The following is a 21,870-nucleotide window of genomic DNA, read 5'->3' on the forward strand; positions in this document are numbered from 1 at the left end:
ATCGTGTTTTTTAAGCTTTCCGGGGAGATCTGTGAAGAGGCAGGGACTTGCTCCTCTCCTTTGCATGAGAGACATCTGGCTCAGCTTCATCATGGACAAAAATGTGCTTCCTGCTGTGAAGAGGAGCAGAATGTCCGAGTCACCTTTGAGCTTCTGGAGTGCCCACATTCCACTCCCTGAGTAAAACGCTCTGTTGATCTCACTCACCCGCTTAATGAAAGGTCAAGCTTGGGGTGTTAAAATCGGCTAAAGTGCTGCTCTGTTAGCGTGTATCGCTTGTAAATAAATGAGGTGCTTGGAAGCAAGCGCAGCTGAGGCTGTAGACGCGAGTTTGTCAGCACCTCAGGACAATAAATCACCTGGGCTTACTGCTTCCTGACCATCCGTATTAAAATCCAATCAAGGTAATTGCCGGCAAACTCCTTGAGACTTATTTGCACATTAGTCACAGCTATATATTTGGACATTTTAATGATAAAATAGCTTCCTGCTACATTCCACAGATACAATTTCACTACACAGCAAAAAGGTATGTACTGATAGCTCAGCTGTTCTTGTTATGAGTAAATATTTATTTACCTTATAGTGTAGGGACTAATAATACTGCAAGCCAGAATTACTACAACTAATAATAAAACTAATAATATTGAGCTAAAACTAATCACAATTAAATAAAACCCGATCACTTAACACAAATACTCAAATACAAATGCAGAGGAGAAATAGTTAACTCACTTAGGCCTAACAGCATTTCACCATCTCTGCAGTTGTTATTGGACAGTAAACATTCTTAAAACATCTTTAAGTACTGTTTAAAAAATAATTAACTTAATACCTACATAAATAACAAGTTGTTAGTCATTAGTAATGCGATAATGATGATAACAGCACAATTATTTCACTATTCCTGTGTTATTAAGTGTCCTAACAGCTAATAATACTGACTATAAAGTCATCCGATGTCTCAGAAAGACAATACAGAACATAAAAGCCTACAATATAAAATAGTATCAGTCACTTTACATTAGCAGGTAAATTCCTAAGCACTTGGACAGTAAATGTAGTAGCTGTTATTACAGATAATGTATAGTTCTCCAGCAAATGAACAAAATGGCCAAAGGTATGTGGAAAAACCTTCTGCTGACCTTCTGCTGTTTAGCCACAACCATTATTAGGAGGTATATAAAAGCAATTCTATGGGTGTGTTCGAAAACCTAGTGAGCTGCCTTGCTGCAGCTGCCTAAGTAGAGAGGATTCTAATAAGTCATTGACTAATAAGTCAGGTTATGCGCAAAAAATAAGTCAGGTTATTGCACAAGTGTATACAAATTAAAAATCAATAATAATTTATTTACATTTGAAAACAACTCCGTTCATTTCTTTGCACCGTCCACCATATTTTTTATTTTTTTGTGAGAAAAGTTGCGCCGCACTGAATACTGGGATTGCCTACACCGTTAAGGCAGCATCGGATGCTCACTCATTCTTGAGTCAAAATAGCGTTGAAATTTTAAGATAACTTACTAGTGAGCATATTAAGGCATCTAGGATTTCGAATACACCCTTTATAAAGTTAATGCTTGAACACCTGTTGGAGGCTGGAAGGTCAACTGTAAGCCATGTCCTCTTGACTTAATACGGCTCTTTTTGGACTAAATAAGCACAGATTTTCATAGAAAAACTCCACACTATTAATGTCCACATACTTTTGGCTATACATTAATAGTTAACTATACAATAGTTGCTATTGTTTGTATTAGTAAATTACACTAATTTGTTTACTTCTACCCTACTTAGTAACTGACCAGTAGTAATCCCAATTCCATTCATTAAACTTCATAGGCAAGCTGTGTGTAAATAAAAAGAACATGACATAAAGCAAATGAGTGTGTTGTAATCTCCAAACCACACAGACTTCAGTCTTAATCTTCTGGATGTGAGAGATAAAACAAACACTCACCTGGAGGCACTAGCCGTGATTTTCAGACTTCCAGGGTTACGGATAAGTTTGTCCAAGATGCTGACAATCTGCTCAAACTTGGGCCGATTGTTCCTGTCCTTCTGCCAGCAGTCAAGCATTAACTGGTATAAAGCTGCAGGGCAGTCCATCGGTGGGGGAAGACGGTAGCCCTCGTCTACAGCTTTGATCACCTGAAGCAAAGAACAGACACGCGAAAGATTTACGCTTTATCAAACTTCTGACACCATCTTGGGACAGATTTGCGTTGTTTGATTTGTGAGCATGCCAGAAATGTTCTGGCTTTCATCACTTAATCATGAGTTCTGTGGTTTGAGGGATATACAGTGTATCACAAAAGTGAGTACACCCCTCACATTTCTGCAAATATTTCATTATATCTTTTCATGGGACAACACTATAGAAATAAAACTTGGATATAACTTAGAGTAGTCAGTGTACAGCTTGTATAGCAGTGTAGATTTACTGTCTTCTGAAAATAACTCAACACACAGCCATTAATGTCTAAATAGCTGGCAACATAAGTGAGTACACCCCACAGTGAACATGTCCAAATTGTGCCCAAATGTGTCGTTGTCCCTCCCTGGTGTCATGTGTCAAGGTCCCAGGTGTAAATGGGGAGCAGGGCTGTTAAATTTGGTGTTTTGGGTACAATTCTCTCATACTGGCCACTGGATATTCAACATGGCACCTCATGGCAAAGAACTCTCTGAGGATGTGAGAAATATAATTGTTGCTCTCCACAAAGATGGCCTGGGCTTTAAGAAGATTGATAACACCCTGAAACTGAGCTACAGCATGGTGGCCAAGGTCATACAGTGATTTTCCAGGACAGGTTCCACTCGGAACAGGCTTCGCCAGGGTCGACCAAAGAAGTTGAGTCCACGTGTTCGGCGTCATATCCAGAGCTTGGTGTTAAAAAATAGACACATGAGTGCTGCCAGCATTGCTGCAGAGGTTGAAGACGTGGGAGGTCAGCCTGTCAGTGCTCAGACCATACGCCGCACACAGCATCAACTCGGTCTGCATGGTCGTCATCCCAGAAGGAAGCTGACGCACAAGAAAGCCCGCAAACAGTTTGCTGAAGACAAGCAGTCCAAGAACATGGATTACTGGAATGCCCTGTGGTCTGACGAGACCAAGATAAACTTGTTTGGCTCAGATGGTGTCCAGCATGTGTGGCGGCGCCCTGGTGAGAAGTACCAAGACAACTGTATCTTGCCTACAGTCAAGCATGGTGGTGGTAGCATCATGGTCTTGGGCTGCATGAGTGTTGCTGGCACTGGGGAGCTGCAGTTCATTGAGGGAAACATGAATTCCAACATGTACTGTGACATTCTGAAACAGAGCATGATCCCCTCCCTTCGAAAACAGTTTTCCAACAGGATAATGACCCCAAACACAACCTCCAAGATGACAACTGCCTTGCTGAGGAAGCTGAAGGTAAAGGTGATGGACTAAACCCAATTGAGCACCTGTGGCGCATCCTCAAGTGGAAGGTGGAGGAGTTCAAGGTGTCTAACATCCACCAGCTCCGTGATGTCATCATGGAGGAGTGGAAGAGGATTCCAGTAGCAACCTGTGCAGCTCTGGTGAATTCCATGCCCAGGAGGGTTAAAGCAGTGCTGGATAATAATGGTGGTCACACAAAATATTGACACTTTGGGCACAATTTGGACATGTTCACTGTGGGGTGTACTCACTTATGTTGCCAGCCATTTAGACATTAATGGCTGTGTGTTAAGTTATTTTCAGAAGACAGTAAATCTACACTGCTATACAAGTTGTACACTGACTACTCTAAGTTATATCCAAGTTTTATTTCTATAGTGTTGTCCCATGAAAAGATATAATAAAATATTTGCAGAAATGTGAGGGGTGTACTCACTTTTGTGATACACTGTACCTCTCCACTGTATATCTGCAAGATGTACTTGATGAACTTCAGTGAGGGCCACAAATCTGAAACTAACAGTGCTTCTAACATGCTTCTATTTTGCATACTTATGCAAACAGGGCAGTTGTAGCCTAGTGATTAAGGTACTGAACAAGTAATCCACAAGTTGCTCGTTTGAGCCCCACCACAGCCAGGTTCCCACTGCCCTTAAGTAAGGCAATTAACCCCTAATTGCTTGGACAATATACTGTCACAGTACTGTAAGCCTCTTTGGAAAGCGCAGGTACTATTAAGGTGGTGGATCATTCTCAGCACTGCAGTGACAATGACATGGTGGTGGTGTGTTAGTGTGTGTTGTGCTGGAATGAGTGGATCAGACACAGCAGCGCTGATGGAGTTTTTAAACACCTTACTGTCACTGCTGGACTGAGAATAGTCCACCAACCAAAATATCTAGCCAACAGCACCCTGTGGGCAGCATCCTGTGACCACTGATGAAGATCTCAAAGATGACCAACTCAAACAGCAGCAATAGATGTGCGATCATCTCCGACTTTACATCTACAGGGTGGACCAACTAGGTAGGAGTGTCTAATAGAGTGGACAGTAAGTGGACACTGTATTCAAAAACTCCAGCAGTATTGCTGTGTCTGATCCACTCATACCAGAACAACACACACTAACACACCACCATCATGTCAGTGTCACGGCAGTGCTGATAATAATCCACCATCTAAATAATACCTGCTCTGTGGTGGTCCTGACCATTGAAGAACAGATAAAAAGATATGTAGAGAAATAGATGGACTACAGTCAGTAATTGTAGAACTACAAAGTGCTTCTATATGGTAAGTAAAGCTGATAAAATGGACAGTGTGTGCAGAAACCAGGAGGTGGTTTTAATGTTATGGCTGATCGGTGTACGAGGACATGACTGTATGTGGTCATGTTAAAATGCCTCCCGTACCACAGATTTACCTTATCACAGGCTTGTTATAGCGATTTTAATCCACATGGCGTTTACATGTGAGAAGAATAAAATAGTTCCTACAATAATACTTGCTGCTTTAGCAGAAACCAGTGAATAAAAGCAGAACAAAAGTGATTAAATGCTTTCAAGATTCAAGATTGCCATTTACACTTAAAAGTCTATTAGAATTCTTAAATAGCTTCGAGTCAAACAGAAAAACACAGAACTTTTTGTAGTCTTGTGACAGCTATTATGCAGACATTGTGCAAAAGGTGCATCAAATTAGTACACATCCTTCTCTTTACATAATGTAGATAATAACAATAAATAAAATTACACTGTGGGTACAACTCTTTTAATAATAGGTATCATCCTGTACTTTTACCAATAAGTAGAAACACGAGTTTGATGTGTTATTGTGTTGATTTAATAGAACAGTCACAGCTAGTAAATCAGTTTGCACAGTAAATCAGGACCCATGTATTTGGCACACTGCATTGCCCCTCGTCTGTGTGCCTGCATACCTAAAAGTGTTCAGGTGACAGTCAATGTGGAGCCGGCCAGTTTTGTTTAGCCACCTGTCACCTCAATGCAGTTCGTCTTTTCACAGAAGGGTTTTAATTATGTTACCATACAGACAAAGCTTAACTTACATCCTGATTGGACATCTCCCAATAAGGTCTTTCTCCGTAGGACAGGACTTCCCACAAAACAATGCCGTAGCTCCATACGTCACTCGCTGAGGTGAACTTGCGATAGGCAATGGCTTCTGGTGCTGTCCATCTGATTGGGATCTTGCCACCCTGAAAGATAATGCAGGAATTAAAATAAACACAAGCACAAGCTTTACATTGTTCTTTATACTGTGCAAAAGATCTACAGATTTATATTCAATTTCAAATTTATATGTTGGAAAATATGGGTCCACCATATAAAGCATGCCAGAGCACTTGCTGAGCAAGCAGGAAGTATCAAATTGGTATGTATGTACTGAATAAAATATACCATTGACGTAATTTTACATTAAATCAGCATTTGTTTCTTTTAAACCTGTCTGAAAAGTGTCAGTGTGAGTTTGCTTAAGACACAGGACTGTACTTTATGCAGCCTGTGCTACTTTCATCTGCAAAGTCACCTCCCTAAGGAGCTGCACCGTATTTACCCAGCTTACCCAGGCTGCTGGAGTTACTCTGGGCTCAGCCCTCATCATTGCAGCAGGAGTGGAAAGAAAGAGAAGTAATGGAGCCAAAGCCAACTGGCTACTCAGCCAAGTAACACAACTCCTGCCCTGCTTTCTTCAAACACATGGCCCTCAGAAAATAAAACCACTTGCATGCATGTTTCCCCAGTGAGCACATTGTGAGCTCGCTAAGCACCTAGATTACCACTAATATGTGTAAAACCTGACATTAACATTTTCTACTGTCTCCTAGATTTAATTAAAAAAAATTAAAGTGCCAGATTCGTTATAGATCTAGCCTTTTTAGGTGGGCAATAAGTCAACACAATGGGGAACACATGGGGTTTGGTTTTCTCTAAGTAAATATGCAATGAGCCTTAACACATGGTGTTCACTAAGGTGTGAGGTAAACCTGTGCTTCTAATTAGGCAGTAATGTTGTGGATTTACGTCAGCCTTATCAGGCCCACAATTTATTTATATGGTGACCATCTGCTGTGCTGGAGTCAGGCCTCTTATGAGTCTGGGAGAGGGACATATATAGTCATTAATTCATGGTTATTTAGAGAGAGGCTGGCTAAAATGAGATAATAAGCATAAGGCTGGGGTTATATTTGGGTTTATTTGTGCTCTCACATATGCTTAGAAAAATTTAATGCCGTAATAAAAGCATAAACGTTAAGGGCAGTATAACACATACACCGATCAGCCATAACATTAAAACCACCTCCTTGTTTCTACACTCACTGTCCATTTTATCAGCTCCACTTACCATATAGGAGCACTTTTAAGTTCTACAATTACTGACTGTAGTCCATCTATTTCTCTACATACTTTTTTAGCCTGCTTTCACCCTGTTCTTCAATGGTCAGGACCACCACAGAGCAGGTATTATTTGGGTGGTTGATCATTCTCAGCACTGCAGTGACAATGACATGGTGGTGGTGTGTTAGTGTGTGTTGTGCTGGTATGAGTGGATCAGACACAGCAGCGCTGCTGGAGTTTTTAAATACTGTGTCCACTCACTGTCCACTCTATAAGACACTCCTACCTAGTTGATCCACCTTGTAGATGTAAAGTCGGAGACGATCGCTCATCTATTGCTGCTGTCTGAGTTGGTCATCTTCTAGACCTTCATCAGTGATCACAGGACGCTGCCCATGGGGCGCTGTTGGCGAGATATTTTTGGTTGGTGGACTATTCTCAGTCCAGCAGTGACAGTGAGGTGTTTAAAAACTCCATCAGCGCTGCTGTGTCTTATTCACTCATACCAGCACAACACACACTAACACACCACCACCACGTCAGTGTCACTGCAGTGCTGACAATGATCCAGCACCCAAATAATACCTACTCTGTAGTGGTCCTGTGGGGGGTCCTGACCATTGAAGAACAGGGTGAAGGCAGGCTAAAAAAGTATATTGAGAAACAGATTGACTACAGTCAGTAATTGTAGAACTACAAAGTGCTTCTATATGGTAGGTGGAGCTAATAAAATGGACAGTAAGTGTAGAAACAAGGAGGTGGTTTTAATGTTATGGCTGATCAGTGTATAATTGTGATTTCGGCAGTGGATTAACACTGTAATGTATGTCCCTCAAATCACTTGCCTATTCTAGCATGTGTAGAATACTGCATGTATTTAATGATATTTCCTAATTTGAATGACCTGTTCTACTCTAATTATACTCTATTCTAATCTTGATCTTCATGTTTATGTGTTCCGTCTTGGTGTGCAGATACAACTTATGGAAACAATCTTGGCTGTACCTTATAAAGTAAAATATATATATATATATATATATATATATATATATATATATATATATATATATAGTGTTCTGTCTTTGCTCCATTCCTGTGTGACGACACCTTTTTAACAGACTGCGTTCAAATGATTGCGCCACATAGACCGGATAAGTCACGGCCAGTATACACTAGATATCGCTCCTAGACATGTCAGTCAATGTGTGTGCGCGTTCTTGAACGTGTCACATGTGTTTTATTCGAGATATCAGACTGTTCAACAAACTTTTTGTCCACACCTTGTGTATATATACATTTACATTTATATGGAATTTCCATGATGTTTCATAGACTAATATGCAATTCAGAATAGCAAAAATTGGTAGTGTCTTGTAGTTCAATCACACACACTCAAAAACAAACCATACTAACTAAAATAACCATGCTGTTATAGCCAATATAGTTTTCATCATATCTATGTTACTTTTCATATCACTGGTTCCTAGGTGATGGTAATAATCCTTTTAGCTTAAACAAATAATTTAATAATTTGTTAATTACGTAGTACGTTTCAGCTTTTGCATTGAGTTCTCCATCAAATACAGTGTGTTTAGGGTCATTGCTATGCTGAAAATAAACCCCATAAACCAGTGGCGGCTGCTGGTCTTTCAAAGAGGGGAAGCTCATTGTCGGCTTACATCATAAAATTTGTCAATTTATTTATACATAAATTCTGCCCTCCGTTCCTTTTCAAGAAAATGGCCTGTGATCCTATCGTACCAAGTAAGCGACTTCACTCGCAAAATCCGAGATGGGACTGAAGGTCCCAGTGATTAAGTGACAGTGTAGATCTCAAAATAGCTGTCAATCAAAACGGGATTCAGCCTTTCGACTGATCCTCCAATCATCTTGCATAAGCTCAGCGTCCAGACAAAATCGTGGCATTTATTCAATGACCGGCGAGTTTCAAAGCAATGAAAAAAACCTTTCCATGCAGCCCCATTGAAGTGAATAGACACTCAGCTTCTATGGGCAAATGCACTGACGCTACGGGAGTTAACAAAATCGAGTCAGTCGATAAGTAGCTGATTCTGAACGAACTCGTCTTTGAGATGAACGTGTTCTAACACATTTGTAGTCAATGAAATGTTAACACAACTGTACATATTTGACCATTTAATTTTTGACATTTTAGGGGAAGCTGAGCTTCCCTTGCAGTCTTAGACAAATTGCCACTGCCATAAACCCCATACCATAATGTTGGCATCACCCTGCTTCACGGTATGTATGATATATTTTCAGTGGTGTGCTGTGTTTGGTTTCCTCCAAACATACCGCTTAGAGTTCAGTCCAAAATGTTCAATCTTGGTCTCATCTGACCATAAAACCTTTTGCCACATGGCATTAAAATTTTCCAAGTCTTTCAGCATGGCACTTTATTTAGGAGCAAGTCCTTTCTTGCCAACCTTCCAAACAGACCAGCTTTGTGTAAAGCTTGTGAGATTGTTGTCATGTGCACAGACTAACAAATTTCAGCAGTACAGACTTGTCTTCAAAGTTGCCATTGGCCTCTTGGTAGCTTCCCAAATCAGTATCCTTCTGCTCGGTCATCCAACTTGAACGGATGGCCTGGGATGGCCTGTTTGCGGCAAGGTGTTGATGGTGCCATGCACTTTTCACTTATTGATAATACTCTGAATGGTACTTATAAAAAAATAGTGAACATTTTTTGCTTGTAAATATCTATTAATTGTGCATTTTTTTCGGTTTTATTTATGCATTTCTCCCATTTTCTCCCAATTTAGCGTAGTCAATTTGTCTTCTGCTGCTGGGGGATCCCTGATTGCAGTCGAGGTGGGTATATTGCTGCTCACGCCTCCTCCGACCTGCGTGCAGCCCTTTGCAGGACCCTTTTTCACCTATGCACTCTGCGTATGAAGACCCCACCCAAATAGTCCGATCATCCCGCCCTAGCAGAACCGTGTCTGCTGCAGGCACTGCCAATTATGCCCGCTAGATGGCAACGCCAAGTTTTGAACCGAGGAGTTCAGAATCTCGGCGCTGGTGTGCTAGTGGAATATCCTGCTGCGCCACCTGGGCGCCCTCTATGCGGTTTTTAATTAAAAACCTGTAAAGGACAGTTTTTAAATCACTGATTTCTGCTTGTACTTGGATTTTACCTACTGTACTTACCTAACATTTTTTTTAATTGGGGATGTACAGTACTTTGGTCAGACTCTAAATAAAAATTTGACATTGGTAGGATAAATTCCGAACAAACACTGCCCTAAAGACAATAATCTAGCAGCTTAATGCACCCACATATTAACTATTACCTAATTTGTTCATTAGTTAATACAGCATTTACATTTTTTATTTTATTAGTAGAACAAGCCACTTGTGGTGGAACTAGACTTCGGACAATTTCAGCAATTTTTGGTTTGCTTGCTAGGTAACTACTACAAAAGCAATAGAACATCAATGGGCAAAAATATCAGTCTGTTTTAAATGAAGTATGTAAAGAAAAGCTTCTATTTATCTATGAATTTAAGTCTTAAGCACATTCTTTATTCCTACAATAAGAGCTCATGAATTAAACAAAAGTATTAGCTTCTAATAATGTTAGTTCAGTTATTTTATGAAAAACTACCACTTACCCTGGTTGTGTATGCGGCCTCGGGATCATCCTCTAGAACTCTGGACAGGCCAAAGTCAGACACTTTGCACACCAGGTTGCTGTTAACCAAGATGTTGCGAGCCGCCAGGTCTCTGTGTACATAGCCCATGTCTGAGAGGTATTTCATACCTGATGCTATCCCACGCAGCATTCCCACCAGCTGAATGACTGTGAACTGAGCGTCGTGTTTCTGATACAGAAAAAAAAAAAGAGATAAATAGCTACAGAGAGATGGAACAGACTATTCTATAAAACTATTGTGGAAAAAATGCTGTAAAACAGATGTTTTTAATACATCAAAACATTTTTATGACATGTAATACAGGTTTACAGCAGCTAGTCCCAGCAGCTAAGAAAGCTAATAAAACTTATTATTAACTTGGTTCTACATGATTCAGAGTGGTTCTATTCAGGAAATGATAGCAGGTTGTTATAATTTGACAACACATATAAAAAATGTACAAAAAATAACATCAGACGCAGCCTATCTGTTTTTCAGAGGCACGCTGGCAGGCAGCTGCTGTTTATATTGGCATGTATGAAAAGGGTTTACATGGAGAGATATACACAGTGCTGAGTGCAAAGATAAACACCAGGGAGGAAGCTCTTCAGTACAAGAGGAGAGACCGGCCATATGAATAAGATAGCATTGATTTGTCAGCAAGCTTTAGAGACAGAGCCTTCTTTACTAAAAACAGACAAACCGCACCATTCACAGATGGCCGCCGTGAGAACTGTCTTTCTCTGTATCTTTTATTGTTCTTTTTCCTCCTCTTGCATGTTTAACTTCTTTATTTATTTCTGTCTTTTCATGTGCACAAAAGCAGGCATGGCATGGAAGTGCATTTGTGTGCTGCATACATATGAAGTTTGGATGAAAATAAAACCCAGGACCACCTGGAACCGACTTCAGTTCGGAGAGGTTCAAAAGCTTGCATAATAACAGTGACATGAGCGCCGGGGAGGAAAGGTATCCAGATGAAAACGCCAGTGTTCCTTGATAAACTGCAGGCTATAGTAAAATGCACAGGAAATTGCTGCAGAAACTGCAACTGTTTTTTCTTTTTTTGGAAGTATGAGGCTGTGCAGGCACATATGGAATACAGTTCATTTCGGTCCCGGCAAATTTGGTCAGTTGGTCTTTACTTGGTTTTCACACTATGCTAATTCCAGTCAACCTGAGTCTGTATTTTAGCAGAACTGCGCAGTGCTGTGCAACATCAGTGTTTACAGCTGCTTTACCAGATGCATACATTTTTGATGTTAAACATCTGTCATTTTTAATGCTGAAATAGAAGTAAAACTTGATTTGTTGTTTGATTCATTTTGTGCAATCAATAATTACTAGTTGGTACAGCAAAATAACATGTTTGTTTGTTTATTAGGATTTTAACGTCATGTTTTACACACTTTAGTTATATTAATGACAGAAACAGTAGATATTCGTCAGATCAAGTTTAATATGAAACACAGTCATGGACAATTTAGTATCTCCAATTCACCTCACTTGCATGTCTTTGGAGTGTGGGAAGAAACCGGAGCTCCCGGAGCAAACCCACGCAGACACGGGGAGAACATGCAAACTCCACATAGAAAGGACCCAGACCACCCCACCTGGGGATCAAACCCAGATCCTTCTCAAAATAACATGTTACTCAAGTAAAAAATTACTATGGTAAAAGTAGGCCTACTTAATTAAGAAAATAACTTAATAATAAGAAATAGAAAGGTCTTAAATTGCACATTTTTGTTATGTAGGAGCCAACATTAAAGGTAAACTCATACTTTATCAAGTATTATATCATGCAGGATGTACTTTCATCTGAAAACTTATCCTGATGAGCATATACAACCTAGAATTATCATATACTTGATGTTTAAATGTATTTAATTACTTATTTTATGTGTTTTTCTCCCAATTTAGTGTAGTTAATTTGTCTTCCCCTGCTGGGAATCCCTGATTTGTTGCAGTTGAGGAGGGTATATTGCTGCTCACACCTTCTCCGACCCACGCGCAGCCCTTAACGGAGCCCTTTTCCACCTATGCACTTTGCACAGGTGCCGCTCAGGGTCCTTACACAGCGTTTGAAGACCCTGCCCACATGTTCCGGTCTCCCCTCCTTGCAGGCACTGCCAATAATGCCCGCTAGAAGATGCCCAGCCGACCGGGGGCAATGCCGAGTTTCGAACCGAGGAGTTTCTCGGTGCTAGTGTGCTAGCAGAATATCCCGCTGCGCCACCTGGACACCTGATGTTTAAATTTAAATTTCACCTACTTAAAAGCTTTTATTATTAAAATGCACTTGAATGTCAACAATCTTACAGTTTTAGACTAAGCAAACTTAACATTGTGGACATTAATGATTATAAACTCAAACGATCCCCACACACCTGCAAGAAAGGAAACAACACATTTTCAGATCTTTAATCAAGGTAGTATGATCTTCTTCTTCTTCTTTCGGCTTTTTTCCTTTTTTCAGGGGTCGCCACAGCGAGTCATCCTCATGATCGCTCATTGATTTGGCACAATTTTTACGCCGGATGCCCTTCCTGACACAACCCTCCCTAATTTATCCGGGCTTGGGACTGGCACTACAATGCACTAGTGCATCTAGCGGCTAGGTATCTAAAGGACAATTCAGTGTTTCCAATTAACCTGGTGGCATGTTTTTGGACTGTGGGAGGAAACCGGAGTACCCGGAGAAAACCCACGCGGACACGGGGAGAACATGCAAACTCCGCACAGAAAGGACCCGGACCGCCCCACCTGGGGATTGAACCCAGGACCTTCTTGTTGTGAGGCGACAGTGCTACCCACTAAGCCACCGTGCCGCCAATCAAGGTAGTATGATACTGTGGCTAATTAGCTATTAACAAAAACGTTGGGACAATTGCAAATAAATAAGCAGCCAAATTATTATTAACGAGTGACCGGAACACAGGAAAGACAAGGAACTGTCCAAACCAACCAGCGGAACCCAGACCACACCAGTTCGCATTTCTCCTGTCCATAGCTGTGGTATGGGTGAATCCAATTTAGGAAAAGGGACGTCACACCACCTCTGGGGCAATTCGCTCTCCCAGGGTGTCTCTGTCGTGAAGCCCAACAAGTTGCAACAACGGGGCGAGTTACCAGAAATATGAATTCCAGAACAGAATTCTGACAAACTCATTAGCAGAAAACTGGACCGGATTTCCGGTGTGTTAACCAAGGAGCTGGAAAAGAGGGTAGAGAGAAGCCGTATATACAGTGTATCACAAAAGTGAGTACACCCCTCACATTTCTGCAAATATTTCATTATATCTTTTCATGGGACAACACTATAGACATGAAACTTGGATATAACTTAGAGTAGTCAGTGTACAGCTTGTATAGCAGTGTAGATTTACTGTCTTCTGAAAATAACTCAACACACAGCCATTAATGTCTAAATAGCTGGCAACATAAGTGAGTACACCCCACAGTGAACATGTCCAAATTGTGCCCAAATGTGTCGTTGTCCCTCCCTGGTGTCATGTGTCAAGGTCCCAGGTGTAAATAGGGAGCAGGGCTGTTAAATTTGGTGTTTTGGGTACAATTCTCTCATACTGGCCACTGGATATTCAACATGGCACCTCATGGCAAAGAACTCTCTGAGGATGTGAGAAATAGAATTGTTGCTCTCCACAAAGATGGCCTGGGCTATAAGAAGATTGCTAACACCCTGAAACTGAGCTACAGCATGGTGGCCAAGGTCATACAGCGGTTTTCCAGGACAGGTTCCACTCGGAACAGGCTTCGCCAGGGTCGACCAAAGAAGTTGAGTCCACGTGTTCGGCGTCATATCCAGAGGTTGGCTTTAAAAAATAGACACATGAGTGCTGCCAGCATTGCTGCAGAGGTTGAAGACGTGGGAGGTCAGCCTGTCAGTGCTCAGACCATACGCCGCACACTGCATCAACTCGGTCTGCATGGTCGTCATCCCAGAAGGAAGCTGACGCACAAGAAAGCCCGCAAACAGTTTGCTGAAGACAAGCAGTCCAAGAACATGGATTACTGGAATGCCCTGTGGTCTGACGAGACCAAGATAAACTTGTTTGGCTCAGATGGTGTCCAGCATGTGTGGCGGCGCCCTGGTGAGAAGTACCAAGACAACTGTATCTTGCCTACAGTCAAGCATGGTGGTGGTAGCATCATGGTCTTGGGCTGCATGAGTGTTGCTGGCACTGGGGAGCTGCAGTTCATTGAGGGAAACATGAATTCCAACATGTACTGTGACATTCTGAAACAGAGCATGATCCCCTCCCTTCGAAAACTGGGCCTCATGGCAGTTTTCCAACAGGATAACGACCCCAAACACAACCTCCAAGATGACAACTGCCTTGCTGAGGAAGCTGAAGGTAAAGGTGATGGACTAAACCCAATTGAGCACCTGTGGTGCATCCTCAAGTGGAAGGTGGTGGAGTTCAAGGTGTCTAACATCCACCAGCTCCGTGATGTCATCATGGAGGAGTGGAAGAGGATTCCAGTAGCAACCTGTGCAGCTCTGGTGAATTCCATGCCCAGGAGGGTTAAGGCAGTGCTGGATAATAATGGTGGTCACACAAAATATTGACACTTTGGGCACAATTTGGACATGTTCACTGTGGGGTGTACTCACTTATGTTGCCAGCTATTTAGACATTAATGGCTGTGTGTTGAGTTATTTTCAGAAGACAGTAAATCTACACTGCTATACAAGTTGTACACTGACTACTCTAAGTTATATCCAAGTTTCATGTCTATAGTGTTGTCCCATGAAAAGATATAATAAAATATTTGCAGAAATGTGAGGGGTGTACTCACTTTTGTGATACACTGTATAAAAAACCTTCCACCTGAAGCAAACTAAAGCTTACGAGTGTCGCAGATGGCAACTGAGTTAAGATGCAACTGAGTCTCTATATTGAAAAAAAAAGTATAAAATCCTCCATCACAGTGCGTACCACTTCTTAGCTGTCTAGTTATCCCAGGGTCGCTTCAATCTCCTCTGACAGGAGCGCTTCCTGGAGTACAGCTGTTACTGTAAGCGGATTGGCTGTTACTGCCCTTAGGGAGTGTCAAACGTAAGGGCATTCTTTTACAGTGGCGGGAAATTCTCCACAAACCACTATTTTTGGCTATCAGTGGCTTCAGCATCTTTCTCTGCCAGCTTCTCTCCTAGTTGCAACTTTTGGAGGAGGCATGACGGTCCCTAAAGTGCCAGCTCAGGTTTTCAGTGAGCTTTTCCCATGTAACAATGCTCCTGCCAGATTGGCGGCCAGCTGCACTGTCTTGACCTGGTTGTCCCAGCCAGCTAAGACGGCCACCAGCTCAAACTGCATTAGGTATCGCCATCGCTGGTCCAGAGCAATTGCGGCAAAACTAAATGATAAGTAGAGCGTTCTTATATAGTGAAATATACTTAGTGCATTACTACCCCTTTCGAACAGAAACATGACTAGCACAGCCTCTGGTGGTGGTAACTGGTTGGAAATTGACAGAATGGCTGGCAAATTAATGCCAGATGTAACAATGCCAAGGCTATATTGTGATTCTGACTCTGTTAGCTCAGAGCTTATTAATGCTTTATCAGCACTTTACAGAAAGGCCATCTCTAGGCACGGTAGACACAGTACATGTGATTGTTTGTTTGTTTTTTTCTGCTTATGTAGCTGTAAGGAAAAGTCATTTGAAGGACAGCGCATGCCCAGTTTGTTTAATTGGCATGGATGAGCTGGCAGGCAGAAGGCCAGTGCTCCTGCATTGTGCAAATCCACGCCACTTATCTGTTTCTTTTTTTCCCCCAAATAGCAGCCAAGTTTGTTCTTTGTGAAAGAATGAGGCCATTGTGCAGACGGGTTCATGTAAACCACTGACACTTGAAGGCTTTTGGAACATCAGGCTCTATTTAAATATGGTTTCCTTTAAGCTACAAAATAAAACACAATGCCTGATCATTTTCCATAGTAATCACCACAAAAACGATCTGTCCCACAATCAGTATTCTACAGAGTCTGAGTTATCAGGGCAGATTTGTGTCGGTGTAAGTACAACCCCAAATTAGAAAAAGTTGTGACAGTTTGGAAAATGCAGATAAAATAAAAATGCAGTGTTCCTTACATTTATTTTGACTTTATTTGATTGCAGACAGGATGAACCTGAGATATTTCATGTTTTATCTGCTCAACTTCATTTCATTTGTTAGTAAACATTCCTGCATTTCAGGCCTGCAACACATTCCAAAAAAGGTTGGGACGGGGGTAATTTAGGGCTAGTAATGAGCTGAAAAAACTAAATAATGATGCGATTTTAAACAGGTGATGTCAACAGGTGATTGTAATCATAGTTTGGTACAAAAGCAGCATCCAGGAAAGGCTGAATCTTTGATGAGCAAAGATGATCAGAGGATCTCCAGTTTGTCAACAAATGTGTGAGAAAATGATTGAAATGCTTAAAAAAGAATGTACCTTAAAGAATGATCAGAAGGGATTTGCATATTTCTCCCTCTACAGTGCATAATATCATTAAACAATTTAAGGAAGCTTAAAAACGAAAAATGCGACAACGACTTAAGACGTGTTTGTAGAAAGAATGGGACAAAATAAAAGCTGAAACAGTAAATCACTTGGTTTTCTCAGTGCCAAAACGTCTTTTAAGTGTGGTGAAAAGGAATAGCAACATTACAAAGTGGTAAATGCTTTACTGTCCCAACTTTTTTTGGAATGTGTTGCAGGCCTGAAATGCAGGAATGGATGTTTATTAATAAATGAAATGAAGTTGACAGACAAGACATGAAATATCTCAGGTTCATTCTGTCTGCAATGAAATAAAAGTCAAAGTAAATGTAAGAAACTCTGTGTTTTTTTATTATTTGCATTTTCCATGCTGTCCCAACTTTTTCTGATTTGGGGTTGTAAAAGTAAAATACACTCTGCAGGTACAGGATAAATGAAGATTCGAGGAAGTAGGAAAAAGACAGGTATTTAAATCAGTTTAGGATGAAACCTCTGCACGATTTTTCTGGTCATACATAATGAATGCTCATTATCTGCTCTCGGTGTGTCATACTTACTCGCAGGAAGCTGTCCAAGGAGCCGTTCTCCATGTACTCTGTCACTATCATTACCGGCTTACCTAAAAAGAGAGATCATATGAAACAGAGATGATCTACATCTCTTGCTATTTACTCTGTTGAATTACACCGATCAGCCATAAAATTAAAACCACCTCCTTGTTTCTACACACACTGTCCATTTTATCAGCTCCACTTACCATATAGAAGCACTTTGTAGTTCTGAAATTACTGACTGTAGTCCATCTGTTTCTCAATATACTTTTTTAGCCTGCCTTCACCCTGTTCTTCAATGGTCAGGACCCCCACAGGACCACCACTAAGCAGGTATTATTTAGGTGGTGGGTCATTCCCAGCACTGCAGTGACAATGACATGGTGGTGGTGTGTTAGTGTGTGTTGTGCTGGTATGAGTGGATCAGACACAGCAGCGCTGCTGGAGTTTTTAAATACCGTGTCCACTCACTGTCCACTCTATTAGGCACTCCTACCTAGTTGGTCGATCTTGTACATGTAAAGTCAGAGACGATCGCTGCTGTTTGAGTTGGTCATCTTCTAGATCTTCATCAGTGGTCACAGGATGCTGCCCACAGGGCGCTGTGACAGCAGTGACAGTGAGGTGTTCAAAAACTCCATCAGTGCTGCTGTGTCTTATCCACTCATACCAGCACAACACACACTAACAAATCACCACCATTGTCACTGCAGTGCTGAGAATGATCCACCACCTAAGTAATACCTACTCTGTAGTGGTCCTGTGGGGGTCCTGACCATTAAAGAACAGGGTGAAAGCAGGCTAAAAAAGTATGCAGAGAAACAGATGGACTACAGTCAGTAATTGTAGAACTTCAAAGTGCTTCTATATGGTAAGTGGAGCTGATAAAATGGACGGTGAGTGTAGAAACAAGGAGGTGGTCATAATGTTATGCCTAATCGGTGTATAAGTACACTCACATTTATAGGGGAACTCACAGGAATATGAAACATTACTAATGCAGATACTTCCTGACTTTTACTGCATAAAAAATGCAATTAATATCCTACTATGCTCCAAATAATGCATAAAAATGCAGACCGAGGTTAGTTGACTCTGATTTTTTATTAGAATGGCTAAAAAAGAAGATGTGGAAAAAGTGATACGGTAAGGTGAGTTCAACATCATCATATAAAACACTGAAGTGAGAGATTCAGCAGCTCTGTTATGCTAACAGGAGCATTTTGCTGCATATTGAAGGTTCACATATCCAGTAAGGGGTGACAGCAAAGTTATTCTGACTGATCAGTATGTTAGAACAATTAAATCCTGATGATAGAGGTCTGGTCTCTTTCAGGATAACAATGCATCCATCCACAATACATAAGTGGATGGCAGTGACTTTTAGGGATAGTGGTGGCCTAGTGGGTAGAGCTGTGGGTTACCAGCTAAAAGGTTGTGGGTTTGAATTTCATTGTACTGTACAATTCCATTGTACTGTACATTGTACTGTACATGTATACAGTAAGTCCTCTAAATGCAAAACTTCAAATAATTAACTTTTAAAGATGCAAACATGCATTAGCAATCTATGAAAATATTTAAATAAGTGCAAAATTAAAAAAATTAACTGGCTTTAGGTTATTTAGCATCTCTGGCGCTTGGTAGTAAGCAGAGCTTTGTTATTTTTTAGTCGGTCTCAGTCACATGCAGGCTTTGAACAAGTGGTTGTTACCTCCTTTTTAATATTGCACTATTTTAAACCCATGATGCCTGGTATTAAGCATAAAAATAGGAATAATCTCGCTTGTAATGCTAAGAAGTGATAAGCAATAACAATGGAAATTAAAATAATAGAAAGAGTGGAACAAGGCACAAAGGATGTTGACCTGGCTCGCCATTCAAAGTCTGCCTCCGTATGCCAGCTGTTCTACGTTGTATAGGGTAAGATATCTATTTTTTTAATTAGAAGTAGCATTTTTGTTAAGTTTTATATGTATTTTATCATGTACAAATAGCTGTACGACTTGATACAGCCTAGCTCACTGGCGGTAATCTAGACAGGTGTTGGAGGCTCATAAGCTGGATGCTTCGGCTAACTTTGCTGGACTTGTGAACTGTTTACACATGCGAACCCACTCTCAAAACGGAACTGGTTCGTATCTAGAGGACTTTTTGTATATAGGAATTCCATTGTGTTACTTGGAAAACAGTTACTATCCCAAGTAACAACTGCCATCATCACCCCCTTATTTAGCAGAACTTATACACTTATACTGCCTTGCCTGTACACCCAGGTCCTCTGATGCTGGTCCTCCATAACTATAGACTGGTCTCGGCAGGGGCAGATCTTTCAGTATCATGGCCCCTAAACTATTGAACTCTTTACCACAATCTCCTCACTTTCATTCTTTAAAACTCAACATAAAACATACCTGTTGTCTCAATATAAATATATAAATCTAACTTATTATTATTATTATTTGCCCTTGATTAACCTTATTTTTATTATCCTAATGAGAGGTCACTGTATGATAATCATTTGAATTATATGGTAAAGGCTTTGCATTTACCTGATCCTAACTCAAACACAGTAAGATTTTGGACCAAATGTTTCCACAATCATAATTAAAACACAAGCTGAGGGAATGTGTATTAAAAGAATTGTATTATATCTTTTCAGTATAGTGTCCATTACGTGTAGTGGCACAGCATTCTACTCTACTTTTTTGTTATTTTTTTATTCTTTATTTTCTTAGCCATCTATATGACCTTTTTCTAAATATACATGCAGTCATAACCTTCAGTTACGCTTTCAGTTAGAATTAAATTTACTGCTTTCACCTTGAATGCATATGGATATTATAAAAAAGCCCCAGTTTAACAGATGACGGTTTTACAAGTTTGAGGAGCAAATGCAGTGTACAAAGGCAACAAACTGGACCAGCCCTGGGGCTTTCATTACGTACAAGACACCATATCTGAGCTCCCCAGACAACAAAGCTCCGAGTGCTTGGGTGCACTCCTTCACATGACACTCCTGATACGGTGGGGTCAGTCTCAGGCCTTGGGTTCAAGAACGCTTCCTGCAGGATAAAACGAGCCTCTGGACAGATTTAGAGGTCCCACAAGGTCAGCTGTCACTACCTGACAGCTTTATTCATCTTCCTCGCTAGCCATAAATTACTGCTTTTATCAAATGCGCCTTATTACAGCCCCTATAGAAGCACATAGGTTCAAGTACAAAATAAAATCTGGCTTAGCTGGCTAAACAGATTGATAAGTACATGATGAATATTTAAAAGTTGCTTTATATTTGCACACTTTCCAAAAGAATATGTGAATATCACACAGCTGACTGTAAAAGACCCAGGAAATTAATCTGTATTAATTTATATATTCTGCTTTATCTTGTTTAGAACACCCTGGACAGGTCAATAGTCCATCACATGGCATCACTTACTCACTTATTTACTGACATTTATTCCAGAGACAATTTATTGTAGCCAGTCCACCTACCAGCATGGTTTTGGTAAGTGTGAGGAAACTGAAGTGCTTAGAGAAAACCCACATGAACACTGGGGAGACATACTAATGTCCACACAGCCAGTAACTGGAACTGGAATTAATCCCAAAAGCCTGGATTTATGAGGCATGAACAATATCTACAACCTAACATTTTTCTTTTATTCACTATGGAGGGTCCAGAGCCTATCCCAGGAACACTTGGGGTAGGACAGTATAGGTATGCATGTATACAACCTAGACAGGTCTATTACAGTTCATCACATACACTCTCATTAGACCAGCACACTAGCGTAGTTGAATATTTTTAGCTTGACATGAGTACACTAACACTAACAGGCAATGGGATTTGGTACCGTTTATCTGTGTGGCACTTAAACTACTGTGTTACATACCACTCAAGATAAATCTGAGATGTTTAGAATATAGTCCCAGCAAAGTGGACCAAACTGTGACAAATTAAAAATGTTAAATCAAAAGTCTCTTGCTATCTAAGCAGGAGCTGCTTACATTGTATAGTTTATTTTATCGAGTAACAGTCTAAACTGTTACACTAATAGTCTAAACTGTTACATAAAAAAGACAGTGCTGTGCCACTTTATCCAAACATGAAGGCTATTCTTACAACCAGTCGTGAATAATATTAAACTCACTGACATTATACTGAACTACAATCAGGCAGACCATCAATACCTCAGCCACCATACAACAATAATACTAGTATTAATAGGAACTCTTTAATCTGCCTTGCTGTGAGCTAGTAATTAGAATTTCAGCCTGTCCGGCTCTGGAAAATGCCAATCGTACTTGCTGAAATATTTTGCCAAATGGTAGGCCAAATACACAAGGTTA

The 21,870-nt window shown here is 40.6% G+C and overlaps 1 protein-coding gene across 1 annotated transcript in view; it reads right to left on the bottom strand.

Annotated features, from left to right (window-relative positions):
- The window catches only part of epha3 (eph receptor A3), a 126,785-nt gene that overhangs the window by 5,877 nt on the left and 99,038 nt on the right, over positions 1-21,870 (bottom strand). Inside the window, exons 12-15 of the mRNA XM_063006562.1 lie at positions 17,521-17,582; positions 10,428-10,637; positions 5,499-5,648; positions 1,961-2,151 (exon numbers count right to left, since the gene is read on the bottom strand). Of these exons, the coding sequence (XP_062862632.1) occupies positions 1,961-2,151; positions 5,499-5,648; positions 10,428-10,637; positions 17,521-17,582 (613 nt within the window). The remainder of the gene's footprint in view (positions 1-1,960; positions 2,152-5,498; positions 5,649-10,427; positions 10,638-17,520; positions 17,583-21,870) is intronic.

The sequence above is a fragment of the Trichomycterus rosablanca genome, chromosome 12 (assembly GCF_030014385.1).
Source record: "Trichomycterus rosablanca isolate fTriRos1 chromosome 12, fTriRos1.hap1, whole genome shotgun sequence".
NCBI classification, from domain to species: Eukaryota; Metazoa; Chordata; class Actinopteri; order Siluriformes; family Trichomycteridae; genus Trichomycterus; species Trichomycterus rosablanca.